This window comes from Phalacrocorax carbo, chromosome 6 (assembly GCF_963921805.1).
Source record: "Phalacrocorax carbo chromosome 6, bPhaCar2.1, whole genome shotgun sequence".
NCBI classification, from domain to species: domain Eukaryota; kingdom Metazoa; phylum Chordata; class Aves; order Suliformes; family Phalacrocoracidae; genus Phalacrocorax; species Phalacrocorax carbo.
Genome location: NC_087518.1, coordinates 43,558,178 through 43,576,976, shown reverse-complemented (window position 1 = coordinate 43,576,976; position 18,799 = coordinate 43,558,178). Strand labels below are relative to the sequence as shown.

General features: G+C 46.0%; 2 protein-coding genes across 4 annotated transcripts; both read right to left on the bottom strand.

Moving 5' to 3' along the window:
* Positions 1 to 274: 274 nt before the first annotated feature.
* On the bottom strand, positions 275 to 6,274 carry CYP2J25 (cytochrome P450 2J2-like). Of its 3 annotated transcripts, none has more exons than XM_064453363.1 (10): positions 5,910 to 6,274; positions 5,290 to 5,594; positions 4,746 to 4,908; positions 4,443 to 4,592; positions 3,718 to 3,878; positions 3,102 to 3,278; positions 2,713 to 2,848; positions 2,319 to 2,506; positions 1,690 to 1,828; positions 275 to 1,030 (listed from the first exon to the last, which is right to left on the bottom strand). In XM_064453363.1, the coding sequence occupies exons 2-10, from the start codon at positions 5,476 to 5,478 to the stop codon at positions 744 to 746; spliced, it is 1,590 nt and encodes a 529-aa protein (XP_064309433.1). In that variant the 5' UTR covers positions 5,479 to 5,594; positions 5,910 to 6,274; the 3' UTR covers positions 275 to 743.
* A 1,013-nt stretch (positions 6,275 to 7,287) lies between these two features.
* On the bottom strand, positions 7,288 to 17,229 carry LOC104041927 (cytochrome P450 2J2). The gene is made up of 9 exons (XM_009501273.2): positions 17,023 to 17,229; positions 15,273 to 15,435; positions 14,523 to 14,663; positions 12,740 to 12,900; positions 11,771 to 11,947; positions 11,084 to 11,225; positions 10,733 to 10,920; positions 9,665 to 9,803; positions 7,288 to 9,194 (listed from the first exon to the last, which is right to left on the bottom strand). Exons 1-9 carry the CDS (start codon positions 17,227 to 17,229, stop codon positions 9,016 to 9,018), a joined length of 1,497 nt encoding a protein of 498 aa, XP_009499568.2. The 3' UTR covers positions 7,288 to 9,015.
* Between the last annotated feature and the right edge of the window lie 1,570 nt (positions 17,230 to 18,799).

Genomic DNA, 18,799 nt, shown 5'->3' with positions numbered 1-18,799 from the left:
CCAGGACTTGGCTGCAGGCTTTGGTGGTTTCATTGCTGCTTTACTCATACTGTCAGGGTCATTTGTCTTCATCAGTTCTGTAGGAATTGCCTTTGCTGTTACAGGGCCAACCTCTCTGCTAATGGACAGCAATGCCGCAGCGGTGGGGGTCAGGTGCTATGCGGCTGCCTCGGCCTGCGGAGGCTGTCAGCCCCCTGCCACCCCTGCTGAAACACAGGGCACAGCTGGAAATTGCCTGTGTTGGTCCTCACTTCACAAAAAGCCTCATGGCAAAAATGTTTCAGTAAGGATTTATTGTTGAACAAGAAAGAGATGTTACAGAGTAACTCTTTTTTTTAGCAGATTATTTGTCAAGTACAACAAAATGAAAAAATGTTGGCAATTACTATCTGTGTTACAGTTATAAAACAAGGACTGGTACTGCTCTTCCACAGTACGGAGCCACAGCCTGAACACTGCAGTCTATTAAAGTGCTGCTCATTCTTTTGTGGCTGGGAAGCATGGCCATCCGTCATAAAATTAGGAAAGCCAGAAGCCCCTCATTCATTTCAGTGCTGTGTTGCAAGCCTAAAGGTGCCCTGGCAGATACCAGGCTGATCACCTTTCTCATGTGATACAGAGTGCAAGGTCTGCTTGTAAAAGAAATTATTTTGCAATTGCTTTAAAAGAAACAAACTGCCCAGCCCCTCACTGGAGCCATGTGGTCGTTACCGCTGCCTCGGGGAGCTGCTGAGGGCTTGTTTTCAGCATCCCTGCCAAAGGATTTTTCCATTCGAGGATGGTGGCCAAGGCTTCCTTACCGAGGCATGGCACAGATCTTGTAGGGCTGCGGGGCTATTGTGATGCCCAGCTTGAACTGGAGGCTGAGTGTGGTGTCTGGGGGTACCTGGAAGGTGAATTTCTGGAGCAGAGCCGTGAAGAAGAGGAAGAGCTCGGAGCGGGCCAGCACCTCGCCCAGGCAGGCACGCTTCCCTGCAGAGACAGCCACCCATGGCATCCTCAGCATCTACTGGCTGCTCAGCTGCATTTGCTGCCAAAAAAAGCCTCTGCCGTCCCTTAGGACTATGGTCCAGCTGTGTTACCCCCTTCCCAGGATGAGTTTTGCAGCCCAAACTGAGCTCCCCAATAACAGCATCATGGGCTGCCCCCCGAATTGCATGACTTTGTGAGGACATGTGCGTAACCATAGACACTGGCATTTTATCCTTCCCTGCTTCGTTAAGCTGTGCTGCCACACATGGTCTGGATGTGCTCATGGTGGGAGAGGTTGTTGATTTGAGCTACACCAAAGAGAGCTACCAGAGAAGGTGTGGGATGCCGGTACAGGAAACCGGGATTCTGAAAGCAATTTCCCCAAGGAACTGTTGGCTGGGGTATCCTGTGGAGGCAACAGTGAAGGCCCTAGTGACCTCAGCCATGTGGGAGCAGGAGCATCGAGCAATGCTCTTGCCTTGGTGAAGGTGTTTCTAGGGTCTCTGGCATTGTAATGGTCTTTTATTTATCCTCATCTCTCTTCCATGCATGTCAAAAGAGACAAGAAAGGGCTCAGAGTGTGTTTGTGGTGCTTTGGGGTGGCCAGGTGAGCGCTGCTTGAGTGGCACCTCCCGGGGTGCAGCCAGTGTCTGCCATTTAGAGTTGGAAGCCCCATCCTACTGCCTCAACACAGCACGAAAATGCAGCAAATCTTACCTATAGAAAATGGCACAAAAGGCTCCCGTTTCCAGAACTGACCATCCTTCAGGAAATGCCCAGGGTTAAAAGTGTCAGGGGTTTCAAACTCGTTCTTGTCAAACAACACAGAGGTTAAATTTGTGAGCAAAACAGTACCCTAAAAGGAGAAAAAATAAAATAAAATGCACATTCTCTGTCATTGACAGCAGGAGAGGCATTTTTATCTTTCAGTCTCCTTTCCATAAAGAATATCCATAGTCAAATTCTGCTGCAATTATTTGTCCAACACCTCCTGCACAGCTGATTTTTCCTACTTCTTGTCTGTTCAGAGGTGCAATGATTATATACCCACATTTTTCCCTCATCAGCGTCATTTTTATCTGCCGTAATCTTGGGCCAAAGTTTCCGTGACAGCTGTGTGAGATGGATTTGTGCCTCGATGGTGTGAGCAGGGGGTGTCTCAAACCATTCGATGTGCCAGACATTGGACAACAAAAATACGTGTTCAATAGGAGTGAACTCTGGACAGGGCAGAGACGGTGTGGCTCTGCCCCTCCTGCCTGCACAGGAGGGACCTGGCCTCGTGAACCATGCCTGTGGAACTGGGAGTCTCTTGCTAAAGTCTCAGTGCTCAGTAATGGGGTTACCTTTGGTATGTGGAAGCCATCCAAGACCGTGTCCTTCACTGTCAGTCTTGGCACGTTGAAAGGGATGATGTTGGCTTTCCTCTGCACTTCATGGATGACAGCATTGGTATAGGGCATGTTGCCCCTGTCCTCTAAGGCTGGCTGCCGCGCCTGCCCAATGACTGTGTCAATCTCAGCTTGCACACGGGCTGGCGGGAAAAAGCAGGGATAAGCTAAGGTCCAAGCAAAAAAACACTTCGACCAATGCAAGGTGGTTGCTGTGAGGGTCCCCCAAGGACCAACGTGGGACACCTGCCACTGCATCTCTTCTGTGTGACTGCAGGGGTTTCTCTTAGTCTCTCATGAAGCTGTGAGGGCTAAAAGCAAGGAAACACCAACCTTTTGCTAATTGTACCTTGGATTTCCGGATATAGGGCCATATACAGCAGAGCCCAGCGGATCGTTGTGGAAGTGGTCTCAGTCCCGGCAAACAGCAGGTCGAGTGTGCACGCCACGAGGTTTTCCTCCTGGAAGATGCCGTCACCGTTGTCCTTCACAAAAAAAGATGCATTAGTGCTGGAACAGTGAGGGCTGCCCTGGCACCAGGCTTAGTCAAAGCCAACCCCAAGGATTTTGCAGCAGCTGCTGGCCCCGTGCACCTCCATCCCACTGGCTCTGAACCTGATGTCCATCCTAAGCTCATAAATGGCCACACAAGCAGTTCAGATGGAGAATTTGGGGTCATTTCTTGTCCCTCCTGATTTCTAAGCCCTGCTGCAGAAGGGTTTGCTCTGGGCTGCTGACCTTGGCTATCTCCTGCAGGTAGCTGTCAATGAAGTCCCGGCTCTCTGAGGGGTTCCAGTCCTCCTTGTGTTTGCTGATCTTCTCTTTCACAAAACTTTTCAACAACCTCCAGTTTTTAAAAATGGTTTGGTGGGATCCGGGGAGGAACTTTATTATAGATGGGAAAGAATTGTACAGCTTTGGACACAAAAAGAGAAAGGCAAATTGAATGAAGGACTGAAAAAAACCCTTCTGTTATCACAACTGGAGGAGCCTGCAATACCACGTCTACTAAACTGCTGGCGTTGGTGGAAATAGCTCAGCTCCAGAGGAGCTTTACAAGGGATTGGGATTCCTATTATGGAGTGACTTGTGCATTACCTGATGTTACAGCAGGCAGGTAGGCAGTCAATGGGCAGGAAAGGTGATGTTGGGTGAAAGAGAACAACATGAGCATTGCGCAGCGTGAAAATAAGGCAGAAAGAAATTACAGGCAAATCTACCCTATGCAAAGGAATAGGGAATGACAACGAAGTTTGGTGATGAAAATGCTGCAAGTTTCAAAGTTGACTTCACAGAAGAAACTATAGCCCTGCAAAGCTGCACACTGTCCACTTTGGTGTCATGAGGGCTGTACCTGGCTCATGATGGTCCCATGGAGGCTAACCGTCTCATCCATCAGCTGCAGCAGCCTTTGGAACTCCTCATCGTGGTAGTCAAACCGATTGCCAAAGGTGATGGAGCAGATGATGTTTGAAACAGCATTATTGATTTTAAAGTGAGGGTTGAAAGGTTTCCCTGGAGAAGGAAAAGGGAATGATCAAGTCTCTTCCAGTCTTCATGGACAAGGAGAAGTAAACAAAGTTGTCAGAGGTGAACTATTCATAAATATGAGTGAAATGAGTGGCCCCTGATGGGTACCCGCCTGTGTCACTGCTCTCCCAGGATGCCTTACTGCCCTCACAAGCTGGCCAAGCTTGGCTGGGCAGCTCCAGCGGTCCCAGTTCAATCAGATTACAGAGATGTTTGTTGACTTTGGAAAGCAAGGTCTGCAGAAGAGCAGACGTCATTTGAATTAATTGGAAAACTCAGTGTTTACACACACACGGGATTTTCCAGAGATCTCCAAGAGAGCAGTAGGCTGAAGGTGGGCTATGAATAATGCTTTGGGTGTTACCTAGCTGCATGGACCAGCCAGTTTAAAGGCAAAACACCTGTAAAAGGGAGCTGGGATGCTAGCAGGGTACTAGCATCACTTGCAAGGCGAGGTATTTTTCAGCCTGCAGTGAATCATGAGTGAAATTATAATGGACCATGCTAGTTCCTGCCTTCAGCACAGCTTATGAGTGCCATAGCACTCACCCTGCTCATCCCCGAACACATCCACAAGGCATCGGCACTCCTCCTGGATGCGCTCCTCCAGGGTCCTCTTCCCCAAGCCAAAGTTTCGGAGGGTGGTCAAGGTGAACCTCCTCTGCTGCTTCCATAAATTCCCACTGGAGGAGATCAGACCTGTCAGAAACACCCCCACCATGAGCCAAGGCAGGTCCCTCCACTGAGTGGAAAAAGCTCCAGGGCTCTGCCTTATCTCCAGCTGTCCTGGACCTCTGCAGGGTCAGTGCTTTGACCTTACAGCTGAGATACATGTCCTGAGGGATAACTTACCCATCTTGCTGAAGACATCCCTGTCAAGAGGAATTTCAGGGCGATCTATGAAGTTTTCCCCTTGGTTTACAAGAACTTCCTTAACCATCCGCAGCCCATTTACGAACACAAATGATGTACTGCCCATCTGCATGCTGAAGATGTCCCCATATTTTTCAGTAAGCTGGGAGGCAGGGGAAATAAATAAAAGGGGTTTCATTTGCAATGAAAGTGTCTGTTGAGACAGGGACAGCCCTGGCAGGAGACACGGGTGAAAATAGGGGAAGCTGAGAGCAGGAGGGGAGACAGGGCGTTTGCAGAAGTGTCTGCTTGTCTGTGTACGGTCTTTTTTCTTTCCCCTTTTCCCTAATCACTGATCAGGAGTTGGTGTTAACTTCATCCATGTTGCTACCGCCCGAGGGCAAACCTCCTGCCTACCCCAGGGTGAGCTCCTCCAAGTCCTCATGGGCCATGGAGTTTGGGTTAACCCTCTCCCCATGCTGCAAAGGTTGCATAGCCACAATCCCCTCCGACCCCTTCCCCATCGTGCCCACGACCCCCATACCTTCTGCACCGTAATTTGGGGATTGCTGAAGTTCAACAGGTGGATGTGCCCGACAAAGGGGAGGGAGAAGGGGCTGGGAGGGAAGTGTTTTGGCTTTCTGTGCTTCATGTGGTCGGCCACGAGCAGGAAGACAATGAGGAAGATAAGAAGCATCTGCAAGGAGATGCTCTCCCAGAGGAAGCGCAGCATGGGCGGATGGTGGGGCTCTGCACGGATGTGTCCTGCAGTAGGTCAGGGCAGGTCAAGCTCACAGGGCACCACCAAAGCCCCCAGGGACAGGGGAGATGGGCAACGTGCTGGTGCGCCTGTGGGCACAAACACAAGACAGCATGGAGCAGATTTTGCTGACCTGGCCTGGAGGCTGCACTGGGACTCCAGCTTTCCCAGGTTGCAACAAGGACTGTTTGATTAAACCCCTCAATTAAACTCATGCATTTTATCTGACCTCATTAAAAAAGCCACAAAGCCAAACACAAAATACAAACCAAAACACCCCCAGCTGCCCCTTTCACTTCCTGCCTCCCACCACTGTTTTACAAAACCCCAGTGATCCATGTCCTGGTCTAACGGACAGAAATAAGCTTTGCAGAGCTGGGATTAAAACCTTCTGGCAGCCTCACCATGCCATTTCCACAAGCCCATGGCTCGGTGCAAGCCCCGTTCTCTCCTCCCTGTGGTGCCCTCACCGTGCCACGTCCCGGGGTCGGCTTCACGGTGCAGGGGAGGCTCCAGTCACTCTGAGCGCCTTGCACTTTCCTCACTTGCAGAAGCTTGTTCACTGGTATGAAGAGTCCAGACCAAGCCCCAGGTCAGTGGGGACATCTGAGATAAGGCTGCATAAATCTTTCACAAACCATCTGACTCATGGGTTGTGGTTTCGGTGTGTCAGGGTGATGTGGGCTGGAAGCACAGAGCCGTCCAGGATCTGCAGCAGTTTCTAAGCACAATAATTTTCTGATCTCCACCGGACAAGTGCAAGCAGAGCTACCTGCTCCAGCCATGAGGTTGGCCCTGCCCCAAGCCCTCCCTTCCCTCCTGCTTTGGCCTTTGAGTCCGTAGCCTGTGCTGAAGCCTTGCCCAGAGCCTGACAAAGCTAAGGCAGCTGCTGAAAAGCCAAAGCAGATGCCCAGCTCTGCAGGCTGTGGCCCTTCAGTGGCAGCTGGTAACAGGCTGTGTCAAATTTTCCTATCTAAGAGTGGCTCTGAGACAGGTAGTTCATCACGCACGTACACCACACTGAATTTTTATGTATGTGTTACGTTTTATTGTGAAAGAAGCAGGGGCATTTGCAGCAGCAGTTTGCAATTGCACCATGCAGCTCCGCTGTGGCTGTTTGCAGTCGTCATCTGCCACCTCATGCTCTGGGGGACGATTTGGGTTCGTCTTCTCACTTTTGGGGACATCAGTTGTGCCTGTTGGGGTTGTCCAGTGCTGAAGACAAGGCACAGAGATGCAACAGTGCCTCTGGAGCAATGCCATATGTGTGAGAGCAAAGCTGCTGCATAACCTTTACACTTGAGAGATTTGAAAAGTTAAATCACTGTTTTATTGTGGAACTTAAAAGGGAGGAAAAACTGTTTTCGAGGAGAGTCTTTTTACCTCTGGCTTTTAAGCACACTTAGGCATGAACCTGCGGAGACACATGTGCTCCCCTTCATTGACATGAGATGTTCCACTCAAAAAACAAACAAATTTATGCCTCCTGCCTTTGTGGTATGGAATCATTACATTTAAAAACGGGTTGTGGGTTGTTTTTTTTTTTGTTGTTTTTTCCCCAACTGATTTAAAAGAAAAAGAAGAAAAAGACAACTTCAATCATTTGTTGTCTCTATGAGTAGGAAAGAAAACCCTAAAGTAACAGGGAAAGGCAAGTTTGAAATGGAAGAGGGAAGAGATCAACATTTGTTTGCTAAGCCTGTGCAAATAATACAAGCTGTAGCCACATACCAGAGGTCAGACCTAAACCAGAGTGAACAGAAAAATGGCAAGAAACTAGTGTCAAGTCCCAAATGGCTTTGAAAACTTCATACATGAAAATACGTTCACAGATCTTTTATGTTTTCTCTTTTAGAAATTAAAAAAAACAACAACAACAAACCAACCACAGGAGCCTGTAACCGCAAAACATTAATTAAAAATGCAATAGGATTAAAGTGGTCAGTTCGAAGGACAACTCATCGACAAAATCCCTGTGTGCCTGGCATGGCAGGGATGTGACATGCAAAGGACTCTCCCATGTGGCATAAATCTGCCACTGCATGGTGATTGCTTTATAATGCAGCAAAGCAGTTATTGCTGGAGATGGAGGCTAAAGCCAGTGGAAATGAAACTTGATTTAATCCTTTTTTCCTGTTAACTCTTCAGTATCCTACATGGGTTCTCATAGAAAAGCCATTTATGAAAGGTGAGAAGAAAAAAAACCCAGGAAAATAACCCCAGTCTTTGCTGTGACTATATTCCAAAGAAAAGCACACAGGAGGCAGCATTTCTAAGCAGAAATAGTTGGTCCCATAAATGGAAAATTCTCTACAAGTTGCATACGTAATTAACTGTTTTCCAGAGTGACCCTAGTATGGGCAGAAGCAGTGTCTCCATCACAGGCAGCGCCATGCCCCTGACTCACCTCCTTGGCCCATATGCTATGAACATGCCCTTCATGCGTGGCCACAAATCTTTACCAGAAGTGGAAGGGAAGTTGGTGAGCTTGTGACTTCCCACCACAAAGCCTCCATGCCACCTTTTCCTTCCTGCCAGCCAGAGGCAGGCCACCACAGGCATGACCCTTCTGACACTCTCTGCTGTTTCTTACTCTGTTGGGCTTCAGCTAAACTACTCCTAAGCAATGCCATGCAATTATATTTTTGCAACTTTTCTTTCCCGTTGTGTATTTTATTACCACAAATCTTTGTTGATAAACTTTTCCTGCTCGTACAACTGCAGTACTGCACTTTTATAGCCATTTGCAACCTGGAGGCGTGGTTCCTCATGCCATCCCACTTGGATTGGCCTACAGTAGAAGTTGCTCCTAACACCCTGTAGCCTCCTAATTAAAACTTCCATACATGTATAAGATTGAAAAACTACATACTCCTGCTGCAAGGATATTTCCCTTGCAATACAGCAACGTGGTTGTGTGAGGAATGCACACCAAACCAAGGCTGAGGCTACCTGAGCCTGAGGACCGTCCATGGCCACCTGGAAGTCCAAACTGGTGCTGAGGTGTGGACCCAGAACTTGTACATCCAAGGTCAGCTGCCCTCACTGACCAGGGAGACCTTGGAAAACATAGCCCATGGCCATTGAGGGTGCTACAATATTTGGATTTAGGGGTTGCTAAATGGTGTCTGGGTGGTGGACATATCCCCTTTGGAAGAGCCACCATGGACCCGACTGTGCCCATGGTTTTGCAGCTGGCAGACACCTTCCTGGGAGGTGCTAATGGCAGAAATTAAGTAATAAGGCTTTTACATTCATGCATTTTGTGAAACTGATATAGAGGAGGAGGCAGGAGGTGAATGGAGAAGGCTCATGGGCTGTCCTTTTTGCAGTATACAGGATTTGGTCCTCCTGCTCTTCCCTCTGCCACCCATTGGTGGGTGCTAGACATCTGTGGCCCATCATTTTGGCCGAAAATCTATGGGTTGGATAGGAGAAGGGGCACTTTCCAGGCTTGTGGAGGGCTGAAGCCAGTGAGTGGAGGAGTGCAGGGCGGCCCCCACGCCGGCCTCAGTCACGAGGCAGCGCACAGATCTGGAAGGGCTTGGGACAGCGTGTGAGGCTCAGTGTGAAGGCGAAGGTCAGCGTGGCAGCTGCTGGCACCTGGAAGGTGAACTTCTGCAGAAGGGCTGTGAAGAAGATGAAGAGCTCTGTCCTGGCAAGCTGCTCCCCGGGACAAGCCCGCTTGCCTGGAAAAGGAGCAAAAATAATCCCACCAAGTCCCAAGCGAACTTCAACCACCTCTCAGGCTCCTCTCTCATGCACTGCCTTGTTCAGGCTGCGGGAGCTTTTCTTCCTTGAAAGGTTAGGTGGCAATGTTCACCCACACATTTTGCAGAAATCTTCCCCAGAAGTTTACTGCTGAGCAAACCATGCCGACTGTTTGGATAGACAAAGAGGGGAAACTTGCTGAAAAAAACCCATTTATGCAGTTTGCACAAGAGGAAAAAGCCTTGTTTTTTTATCCTGTGATAACAAATTGATTTCTCTCCTGCTTTGAGCAGTCAGTATTAACTGTGACTGGGATTTTCACTATGGGAAATGCTGGGCGTGGGCTGAAAGCTGGACAAGGATCAGTACCCCCACTCTGGAGGGGGTGTCTTGGGGAAAAAGAAAAGCATTGCAGAAAGGAAAACCATTTTCCCATCCATCATCCTACCTGCAGAGAAGGGCAGAAAAGCCTCCCGCCTCCTGTACTGGCCGTTTTCCAGGAAATGTTCAGGATTAAAGGTGTCTGGAGTCTCCCACACATTTTTGTCAAACATTATCGAAGTCAGGCTGGTCATCAGGGTGGTGCCCTGCAAGAGGTGGAGAAAACGGGTGATTACGCGACAGAGAAGAGACGATGTGTTGTCAGACTAGTTTATTATTAGCTCTGTTCCACACACAACATAAACTACATTTTTTTAGGGGCAAAATGTTTATTCCTAAGCTCTGTAATTAAATGAGGGTGAAAGTCTACAAGATTGTTCACTTCTGTGCTCCCCTATCTATCACCATAGTGTTGATCATACCTTGTACTGCTGCCACTGGTGATGTTAATATAAACCATCTTTGAATTTATAACATTGTGTACCCACAGGAATTTGAAGCAATCTAACCAAATAATTTTCAATCGATCCACTTTATTGTGCTTTTTTAAAAAAAACTGATCTGGTTTATCTCCACATCCTCCATCAGAAAAAGAAAAAATATTTTAATCAGTGTGGAGCAGAATGCCCAGATTTGTTTTATTTTTAATTTTCCTTGATGCAACCAATCATACAGATGGAAGAGACTAGATATATCTAAATCTCATATTTGCTTTCATAATGCCAGAGCAATGTGTATGCATCAATGCCTATTACCTGGCTTTTATCATGTGCTACTTTTAACAGATGATTTTTAATCCTCTGTGGAATTAACAAAACCAAACTGTTTGTTTTCCTGTGTTTCTTGGCCCTTTATTGCCATAATACCTGGAGGGTGTCTTGTGTAACATTTAAGGTATAAACCTTGTAAAACTGAAAATTATGACCAACACTGTAGGCTCTCACGATTCTCCTCCATAAGGAGGTGAGACCCATAAAAGCCCTACAGTGTCTGTCAGGAGGGCTTGTATTTTCAATATAACTGTGACATCTCCATAAGACCCTGCTGATTGATTCCCCTTCAGAGAGATTTGGGACTTGGGCCATGAAGACCTTGCTCTGGTGGGGCAATGGGAGGGCTGGTGGTATCCACATACTTTGGGCAGGTGGAAGCCGGCCAGTGTGGTGTCGCTGGTGGACATCCTGGGCACCCCCAGTGGCACGACGTTGCCCATCCGCAGGACCTCGCTCAACACCGCGCTGGTGTATGGCATGTTCTCCTTGTCAGCCATGGTGGGCTGGCGGGACTGACCCACCACTGTGTCGATTTCGAGCTGCACTTTCTCTATGGCAAGAGAGGAAAAAAAAAGACCTATGCTCAAAAGGTTCTCAATAAGAAAACTGTGGGGTGGGCATGTCCAACATGTGGTAAAGCTGGAAATAACTCTGTTTTCTGAGTTTCACTTATCTGGTTTTGGGCTAAATGAAGGGCCCATCGGTGGCCCTACCCTGAATGTGGGGGTATGCAGCCATGTAGAGCAGAGCCCAGCGGATGGCGGTTGCCGTCGTCTCAGTCCCAGTTAAGAACAGGTCCAGGGTGGAGCACAGCAGGTTTTCCTCATGGAAATATGAGCTGGTGTCACCCTTAAACTTGGGGAAAAGCAAGGCAAGGAAAACTCTTATTAAGGAGGAGATGCTTTCAAGAACCCAATCCAAAACCATCCATCCATAAGTCAAGTCCTGCTGCCATTTTATTATTCATCACTCCTGGACTTGGAAATTTCTACCCCTTACTTTCATTGAATTACAAGCCCTGCAGAATGCTTTGAAAGACACCCTGCTTGCTGTAGAGCAACTTTTGAAAGCAGGTAGTGTTTTTAAATGTGAAGCTTCACAATAGAAAACACAGGCCTGTGAGCTCTCATGGGAACGTGAACACATTCCCTGAGTCCTCCTACGCCACATGACAGAATGAAAAATGGAAGAAGACAAAGTGTAAATACTTTCAAATGAAAAAAAGATCTGTGTGTTTTCAAAGTGATCAAGCTCTTGCTGTTGCTAAAATTTTGACGTGGAAGAGGTAGGGAGGAGAAGGCAATGCAGGAGGCATGGGCTCCTCTGACAGAACAGCCTTGAGTCTTATCTGCTCATTTCTTGGTTTAAGCTTTAGGTGACTTTAGGTATTTCCCTCTTACCTTTTCTATTTCCTTCAGGTAACAGTCAATATAATCTCCTGCCTCAGAGTGGTCCAAATCCTCCTTGTGCTTTGCGATCACGCCCTTCACAAAATATTGAAGTTTCTCCCAGTGCCTGAAGATTTTCCTAAAGGGTCCTGGCAGCCATCTCATGACCAAAGGAAAAGCATTATACAACTGGTGAGAAATCAAACAGCAAAAGAGCATTTCCTGAGTTAAAAAAAAAGCAGGTATCACAGTTGAGATGATAGCATAATCTATTGGTTCTGCTTGCTACCAGGAAAATTATCAGTTTAGGTCATTTAGTTATGAAGATGTAAACAAGTACAAACAAGATAAGAATTGGCCGGATATTGTCCGCTGATAAAGTTCTCTAATGTTGTGTGGCCAAAGCTATTACCTAATGTAAGGTGGCCACCGGAGTCACAAATCAGTGTGGATGCAGAGGAGCCCCTTAGTGCTGGGGTCCATGGAAGAGACAGAGATCCATCTGGCCCATGTTGTGGGGCCATGCACAAGCTATGTGCAGTCTGTCCCCAAATCCACTTACTTTTGTTATAAACCTGGAATCTCAGACAGTTTTGTCATAAATAAAAGTTATTTGAGAAACTGGTTGGGAAAGGGGTGAGGGAAAAGAAGGGAATTTTCACTGAGAGTGCTAATAATTGACTCTTCTTTTTGTAGAAACATAGATATTTTTAAGATTTTTCCATTGCTTTTCAGTTATGTCAGGCATAAGATTGGTTTTACAACCTGCAGTGTGCCTCAATAATTTTAACTTGCTTCCTTGCTTTCCTGATGGATTTTGTGTATAAACCCAGTCTAGTGTAAAACAATACTTGTGGCCATTTCCCTTATAACATGACTCTTTTTCTGCAGGGAAAAGCAAATTACATCAGTGCCTTAGAAACTCCAGTTGCCGAGCTCTTACATGCAGCTGAAGCTAGAAGAGCATCTGACTGGCTTTACCTGGCCCCAGAAACTTCCAATGAGCAGCAGCGTTTCAGCCAGCGAGTGCAGCAATTCCTGGAAACGGTTGTCATGGTAGTCGAAGCGGTTCCCAAAAGTTATGGAACAGATGATGTTTGAAACAGCACTATTAATTTTGTAATGAGGGTCAAATGGCTGTCCTAGAGAAAACGAAATTATATACAACTCATTTTTTCTTTAAAGTCTCAGTCAAAACCACACTCTCTGTGAGAGCAACAGTTGTGAGGTTGGGGTGATACCTCACCTACTTTTCACTCATGGTGATGCTAAGGCTGTCCTTGGGTCCCCAGCTCCCCCATCACCTCCAGCATCCTGCTGGAGGTTGGACATTATATGCCACCACATCCTTTCTCCAAGGACATTCCCTCCCATCTCCAGCCCAGGCTACTGGCACACACTACCATTAGCACAGAGCTGCTGAAGCAGGGTTTGAACTGTTTTCAGGGAAAAACAACCAGTAGGATGCCATGCTATGCCTGTTGGGTTTGCATGCTCCAACCTGGTTTTGGTGCCAATTTTAAACGCCAAGAGAGGGTCCCTCAAAGCTTAGTCTGGGACAGGGAGTGCAAGACTAACCACACTTCAAAAAGGCCATTGCACTGTCCTTTAACTGTACACCACAAAGAAACGAAGTGGGATGGGAGAGAGGGGAGAGGATTAAGATTGCAAGTCTTCACAGCCACCTATAAAATCCAGCAACAGCTCAGCTCAAATGGTCCATAGACACACAGCTCCCAAAAGAGCAAAGTGTGGTGTGACTTTCATCATGCCTGCATTCCCTGGGAGAGCTATTGAGCAAAGACCACCACATCCTAGGGCGCATTTAGGCAGCCTGGAGAGGTGCTATGATATGGGAGATATGAGTCACTATTATCAGTAACAAACCCAGTCCAGCCCTGAGCTGCTGTTGGTACGCTGGGGAGCATCGCTTTGAAATGCAAGGCACTCTGCACAGGACTGCTGATCTCTCCACTCTTCAAGAAAGTAATTAAACTGGGCTGGTGCTCAGATATTAGAGTGATGGACATGATCACTATTTGTCATTACTAATGGGAAGAAAGGCTGAAAACAGCAGCTTAATTAGTTTATTGATTAGGACTATAAAGGACTATAATCAATTGGCAACATGAAGTATTTGGCCTGTTCACTGCAACGGCAATTAGAATGGAGCAAGTTCAGTATATAATTTCACAATTCCTATTTAGATCTTTCTTATTTACTATATATAGCTCCATAGAATTAGCTAAACCCCATCTGCTTCTATTTAAAGCTGAAGTGCAACATCACCCATGTACCAACATACAAATTATTCTTACTAATATCCCTCTGGCAGTTCTTAAAAGCTGGACCATAAAAGAGCAAGGCACATGTTTCATCTGTGCATGATACAAAAGGAAAGCCTGACTAAACAAGTTTTAAAATACTTTGCAAAACCAAGGACAAGCAGAGGTTAACTAAGCCTCTGAGCATACGTGCCTGATAGCAGGAGAGCTGCATTTATTCCTTTGCAGAATAGAGGAGAGACTTTCTTAGCCATCTAAACATGCAAGTTTTAATAAACACCTAGTATATATTTGCTTAATATTAATAAGGAAGAACTAAAATCATAGGCCTGAGGTCTAAAATAAGTACTAAAAAGCGCAGCCTGGAAGTATAAGATAGAGACTTGAAGGACTGAAGAATGTTTTGTATGTTGGGAGCTGCCTCTTGCTGTTCATTTAGCTGAAAGCTTTGGGCACAGTCCTGTACTTTAACTGCCCACCTTTCTCCTCCTCAATTGTCTCCACAAGGTACCGGCTCTCCTCTTGCACTTTTTCCTCAAAACTTACAGCGATGCTTTTCAGCGTTGCTGAAGCAAACTTTCTCTGTTGCCTCCATATATGCCCGTTTGATGATATGAGCCCTGTAGATGGAAAAAATAAGTGAACAAACCTTGCTCTTTGTCACATATGAGTGATAGGAATGGCCATTCCTCTTGAGCAAAGACATTAAAAAACTATAGCTCTGCCTGGGAATTAAAATTCAAGAGTAATTGGCTTATGCTAAAGAGCTAGCTTTATGGATTTGCTTTAATCTGCTACTTTGTCACTTTGCGTGGGAAAAAAAGGTGTAAGCCAAAATACTATAAGTACTATCACGCTGTTGGCAGAGCTGCAGGCAGGAGCACCATACCCCGTCTCTGGAGCCATATGCAACTGGGGGAGAAAAAGTAAAGGAGAAATTAAAACCAAGGGGAAATGTCTTCAAGTGTATCAGCCACCAGGCAGCTTGCATTTATTTCTCCTCTTTTGTCAAGACCTGACTTTGACCCTGTCGTCATTCCTAAATCTCAGAGAGATTAAATTGTACATCTGTGAGATTATGAAACCAAATTCAGTTTTTGCCTTCCTCTGGGCAAGCTTTTATGGATGCAACTATCAAGGGTTGAATTCAGCCTGTTTCTTTCACTTTAATGCTTATCATTTCAAAAAGATGAAAAAAAATGTACCAAAATCCTGGTAGCTGTGCTTACCGAAGCCTCTAAATATTTCTTGAAGAAGTGGAATATTTGGCCGATCTGTAAATATTTCAGCCTGGTGGACAAGAGCTTCTCTCACCATTTGGTACCCATTGACTACCACAAAAGTCAGACTTCCAAACTGCACGCTGAAGATGTTCCCGTACCGACCAGTAAGCTGAAAGAGAGTTCATCATCCTCTGAGAGCAAGAAGGTGGAGATTTTCAAAACTCAGCTGGACAACACCTCAAGAAATGGCATATAACTTTGGATTTAGTCCTTCCTGGAGCAAAGGCACTTAAGAAAACCCCAAATCCAAGACTGTAGGTCCCATCCAGTCCAAATTACTCCACGACGGCTGGAGATAACATAAAAATGCTGGAGACCTGTGGCATCGGAGAGATGGCTTGCTTATATTTGTTAGCAGGTATGACCTGAGTTTCACGGTGGTTGCACCAATTTGACTTACAAGAAGGGCATGACTTGCTTTGTAACCGATGGGGACCTGCTCTGTCCCTTTTTGTTACAGGAAGGGTACAAGAGGTGAAGGCACCACCTGGATCACAATGCCCAGGCTCTTGTTGCTGAGGGCAAAGCACAACAAAAAATCCCTTTCACCAACTTTGTGTCTAAAGTAGTGTGGTTTCTTGCTCCAGTTATCCCATTTAGAAAGTGGCTCCAACTGCTGATGGCTAGAAACCTACTTCTAATTTTAAGCCTAAATGCATTTATGGCTAAATTATAGCCATTTTCCTTGCATGGACTTTGTTAGCATTAGTGTCTCCTCTGCAGCATTTAACTCCCCGATGTATAAGAGCAAAGGGTGATCATATTGCCTCTTGGGCCCTGCTCTGCCAAGGAGCTCAGGCCATCCTCTTCTTAGTATGAGTCCACATGAAAGGACACACATGGTCACCATGAACTGCTGTGGTGACTTATGAAACTAGTCTGGGGCCCAATGGGTGTCTCAGTCACTGTATCCATGTAAATTACTAATTTTATTAATAATAATTGTATGTATTGACAACATATCCTGAGTACGCTGCCTCAGCCTTCCCCAAGGGTTCCCCTAGGGACACCAGTGCTAGCAGCCTATGAAAACCCAGGGCAGGTAGGCTAGCATCATCCTGCTAAGTAAAAAGAAAGGATATCTGCAGCCAGCAAGTCAGAATTTTTCCTTCCACTTTTTCAGAGAAGCACACTCAGGATGTATAAAATATCCCTCTTTTGTTGGTTTTGGTGGGAGTCAAAACTCTGGAAGCCTTTCCAGAGCAATCACTGCCTCTTTCTGTGACACAAAAGAAGCCAGAGGGATGGTTAACTCACGGTCTTAAATGTTTCTTTCAGATGCAATGGGGCACATCACTGGCCTCTGACCGAAGACAATGACAATACAATTTCCAGAGGTGATGTTCACAGTTCAAAGAGTTAATTTCTCACACAACACTCACCATCCCTCTCCCAGCCTGGCCCATCCCCCCTGAACCCTTCCTGGGCTCCAGCAGAAAATGATCATGGTCAGATGGAAAAAAAGTGGAGGAACATTTAGGTCTTCCTCCATTACAGGTTTCTTTCTCATTGGACCTTCCTACTCCCATGGAAGAGGAGGTGGTAGTAAGAGAGAAAACCAAGAAGGGTTGTCCCTCATACATGGTTATTATATAGCTAGTTCCTCAGAGGCTGCCCTTGCTTCGCAGGTTTGGTGACAAAAGTCACTGAAGAAGTAAAATATTGTTAGTAGGAGAAATGTCCATGGAGCTCTTACCTTCTGCATCTCAAGATGGAGAGGCTGCTTAAAGTCCACAAAGGTTCCCACGAGAGGAAAGAGCTGTGGCCCTGGAGGGAAATTCCTGGGTCGCCTCTTTTTCACAAGGTCAATAATCAAAAGAAAAATGACCAGAACCACCAGGAGCATCCGACCGTTCAGCTTTTCCAAGAGAGAAAGAAAATCAGGCCAAAACTGAAGCTCCATCTTGGCTGATAACTCACAGATTTTTATCCCAGGAAGGGACTTGATGATGGTGTTACATTTGCTAAAACAGGAGTAAGAAAGGACTGGAAAGGAAACAAAACACGCTAAGATGCTGTTAGCTTACTAGGGACAGGACTTGCCATGGGTGAGCTGCTTCCTCATGTACAGCTACTGCTGTACAGCTCATGTACAGACTGCATGCTGAATAACTAAGTTAAAACAGCGGGATCTCCAAAAACAACCCCAAATCTTCAAATGTTTGCCCAAACAAAAGCAATCTCAAAATCCTTTAGCTTTACATCTCTGTCAACTACCTAATTTTCTTATGGAAAAATATTCCTCTCTTCTGCCCTTAACAAGGAGCTCCTTTATACAGACACCTCGCTGGATTATAAGTATTACAAACATTTGAGGTTAAGAGAAAGCAGCTTACTTGGCTAATTACTTATGGTGGGCGTTGCATAATTTAAAAAACGGTAAGGCAACTGAGGTGATGGACACCATATGAGTTGCTAAGGGGCTGATCCTGTTAAGTGCTAAGCGCCGTCTGCAAAGGGCTGGATACCTTCAGCGCCCACCAAAGCCTGCCCAGCTTTGCAGGAGTCATCAGGTGAAGTTCCGACAAGGGAAGCACTGTGAGAGCCCAGGGCTCTGTCCAGCGACTTAAACAAGAGTTAAAGGAGCTTAATTTCAAGAGTGAGAACATAGACTCATGCACTTTCCAGCTAAAGGAGAGATTGGACCGTATGCATTTAAATCTCCTGGGTTTTTTGAAAATCTTCTTTCAATAAAGCTTCACGCTGTCCCGAGGGAAGGCTGCAGTGGACCGACAATGACCTCTGTGACCATGAATCAACCTCACATCGCCTGCCAGTATTTTAGCTAAACTTGTTTCCAGGTCTTTTTTTAAAAATTATTTTTAGATATTTATTTTGCAAACCATCTGAATTTATACAGAAACAAAACTGTCAATAATGATTTTTTTCAAATTATTTTCCTAGAAGTTATGGTGAGAAGTTCAGAAGAATGGTAAATTTTTATTCTCTTCAATATTTTTTAGAAAGCTTTAATTTTTCAGGCCAAAAGAAAATTTTTATAGGAAATAATAATTGGGAAAAAGTCTTGGTATTCTTTACTCTTTAAACACTTTTAAAAGCTTTGCTGTCCATGTCTTTCATTACCTCAGTGACTGCAGTGCCAGCAGAAGCACGCACAGGCTGTATGACAGGCCTCCATCTTAGTTATTGCAGGAGTCCTTTTTAAGGGTAATACCTACCTGCAACCCACCACTTCTTGGTTTGAAATGTTATTTACAGGTTTCTGGATGGTATTAGGCACCAAATGGGGAGCAGTAATGGGAGAAACACCTCACATCATTGGTCTATAAAGTATATTTTACATGTTTACCACAGTGCAGCTGTGAGCAGCAGGGGTTGGCCATGCTTTGCTTGTGGCCATGCCGGTGCACCCATGATGCTCCTGTACCCATTTGCATCAACACACCTATTCCACCCTTCCCCATGTGGCAAGCCAAGGCTTGCTTACCAGAGGCTAAATCAGGATAGTGGGC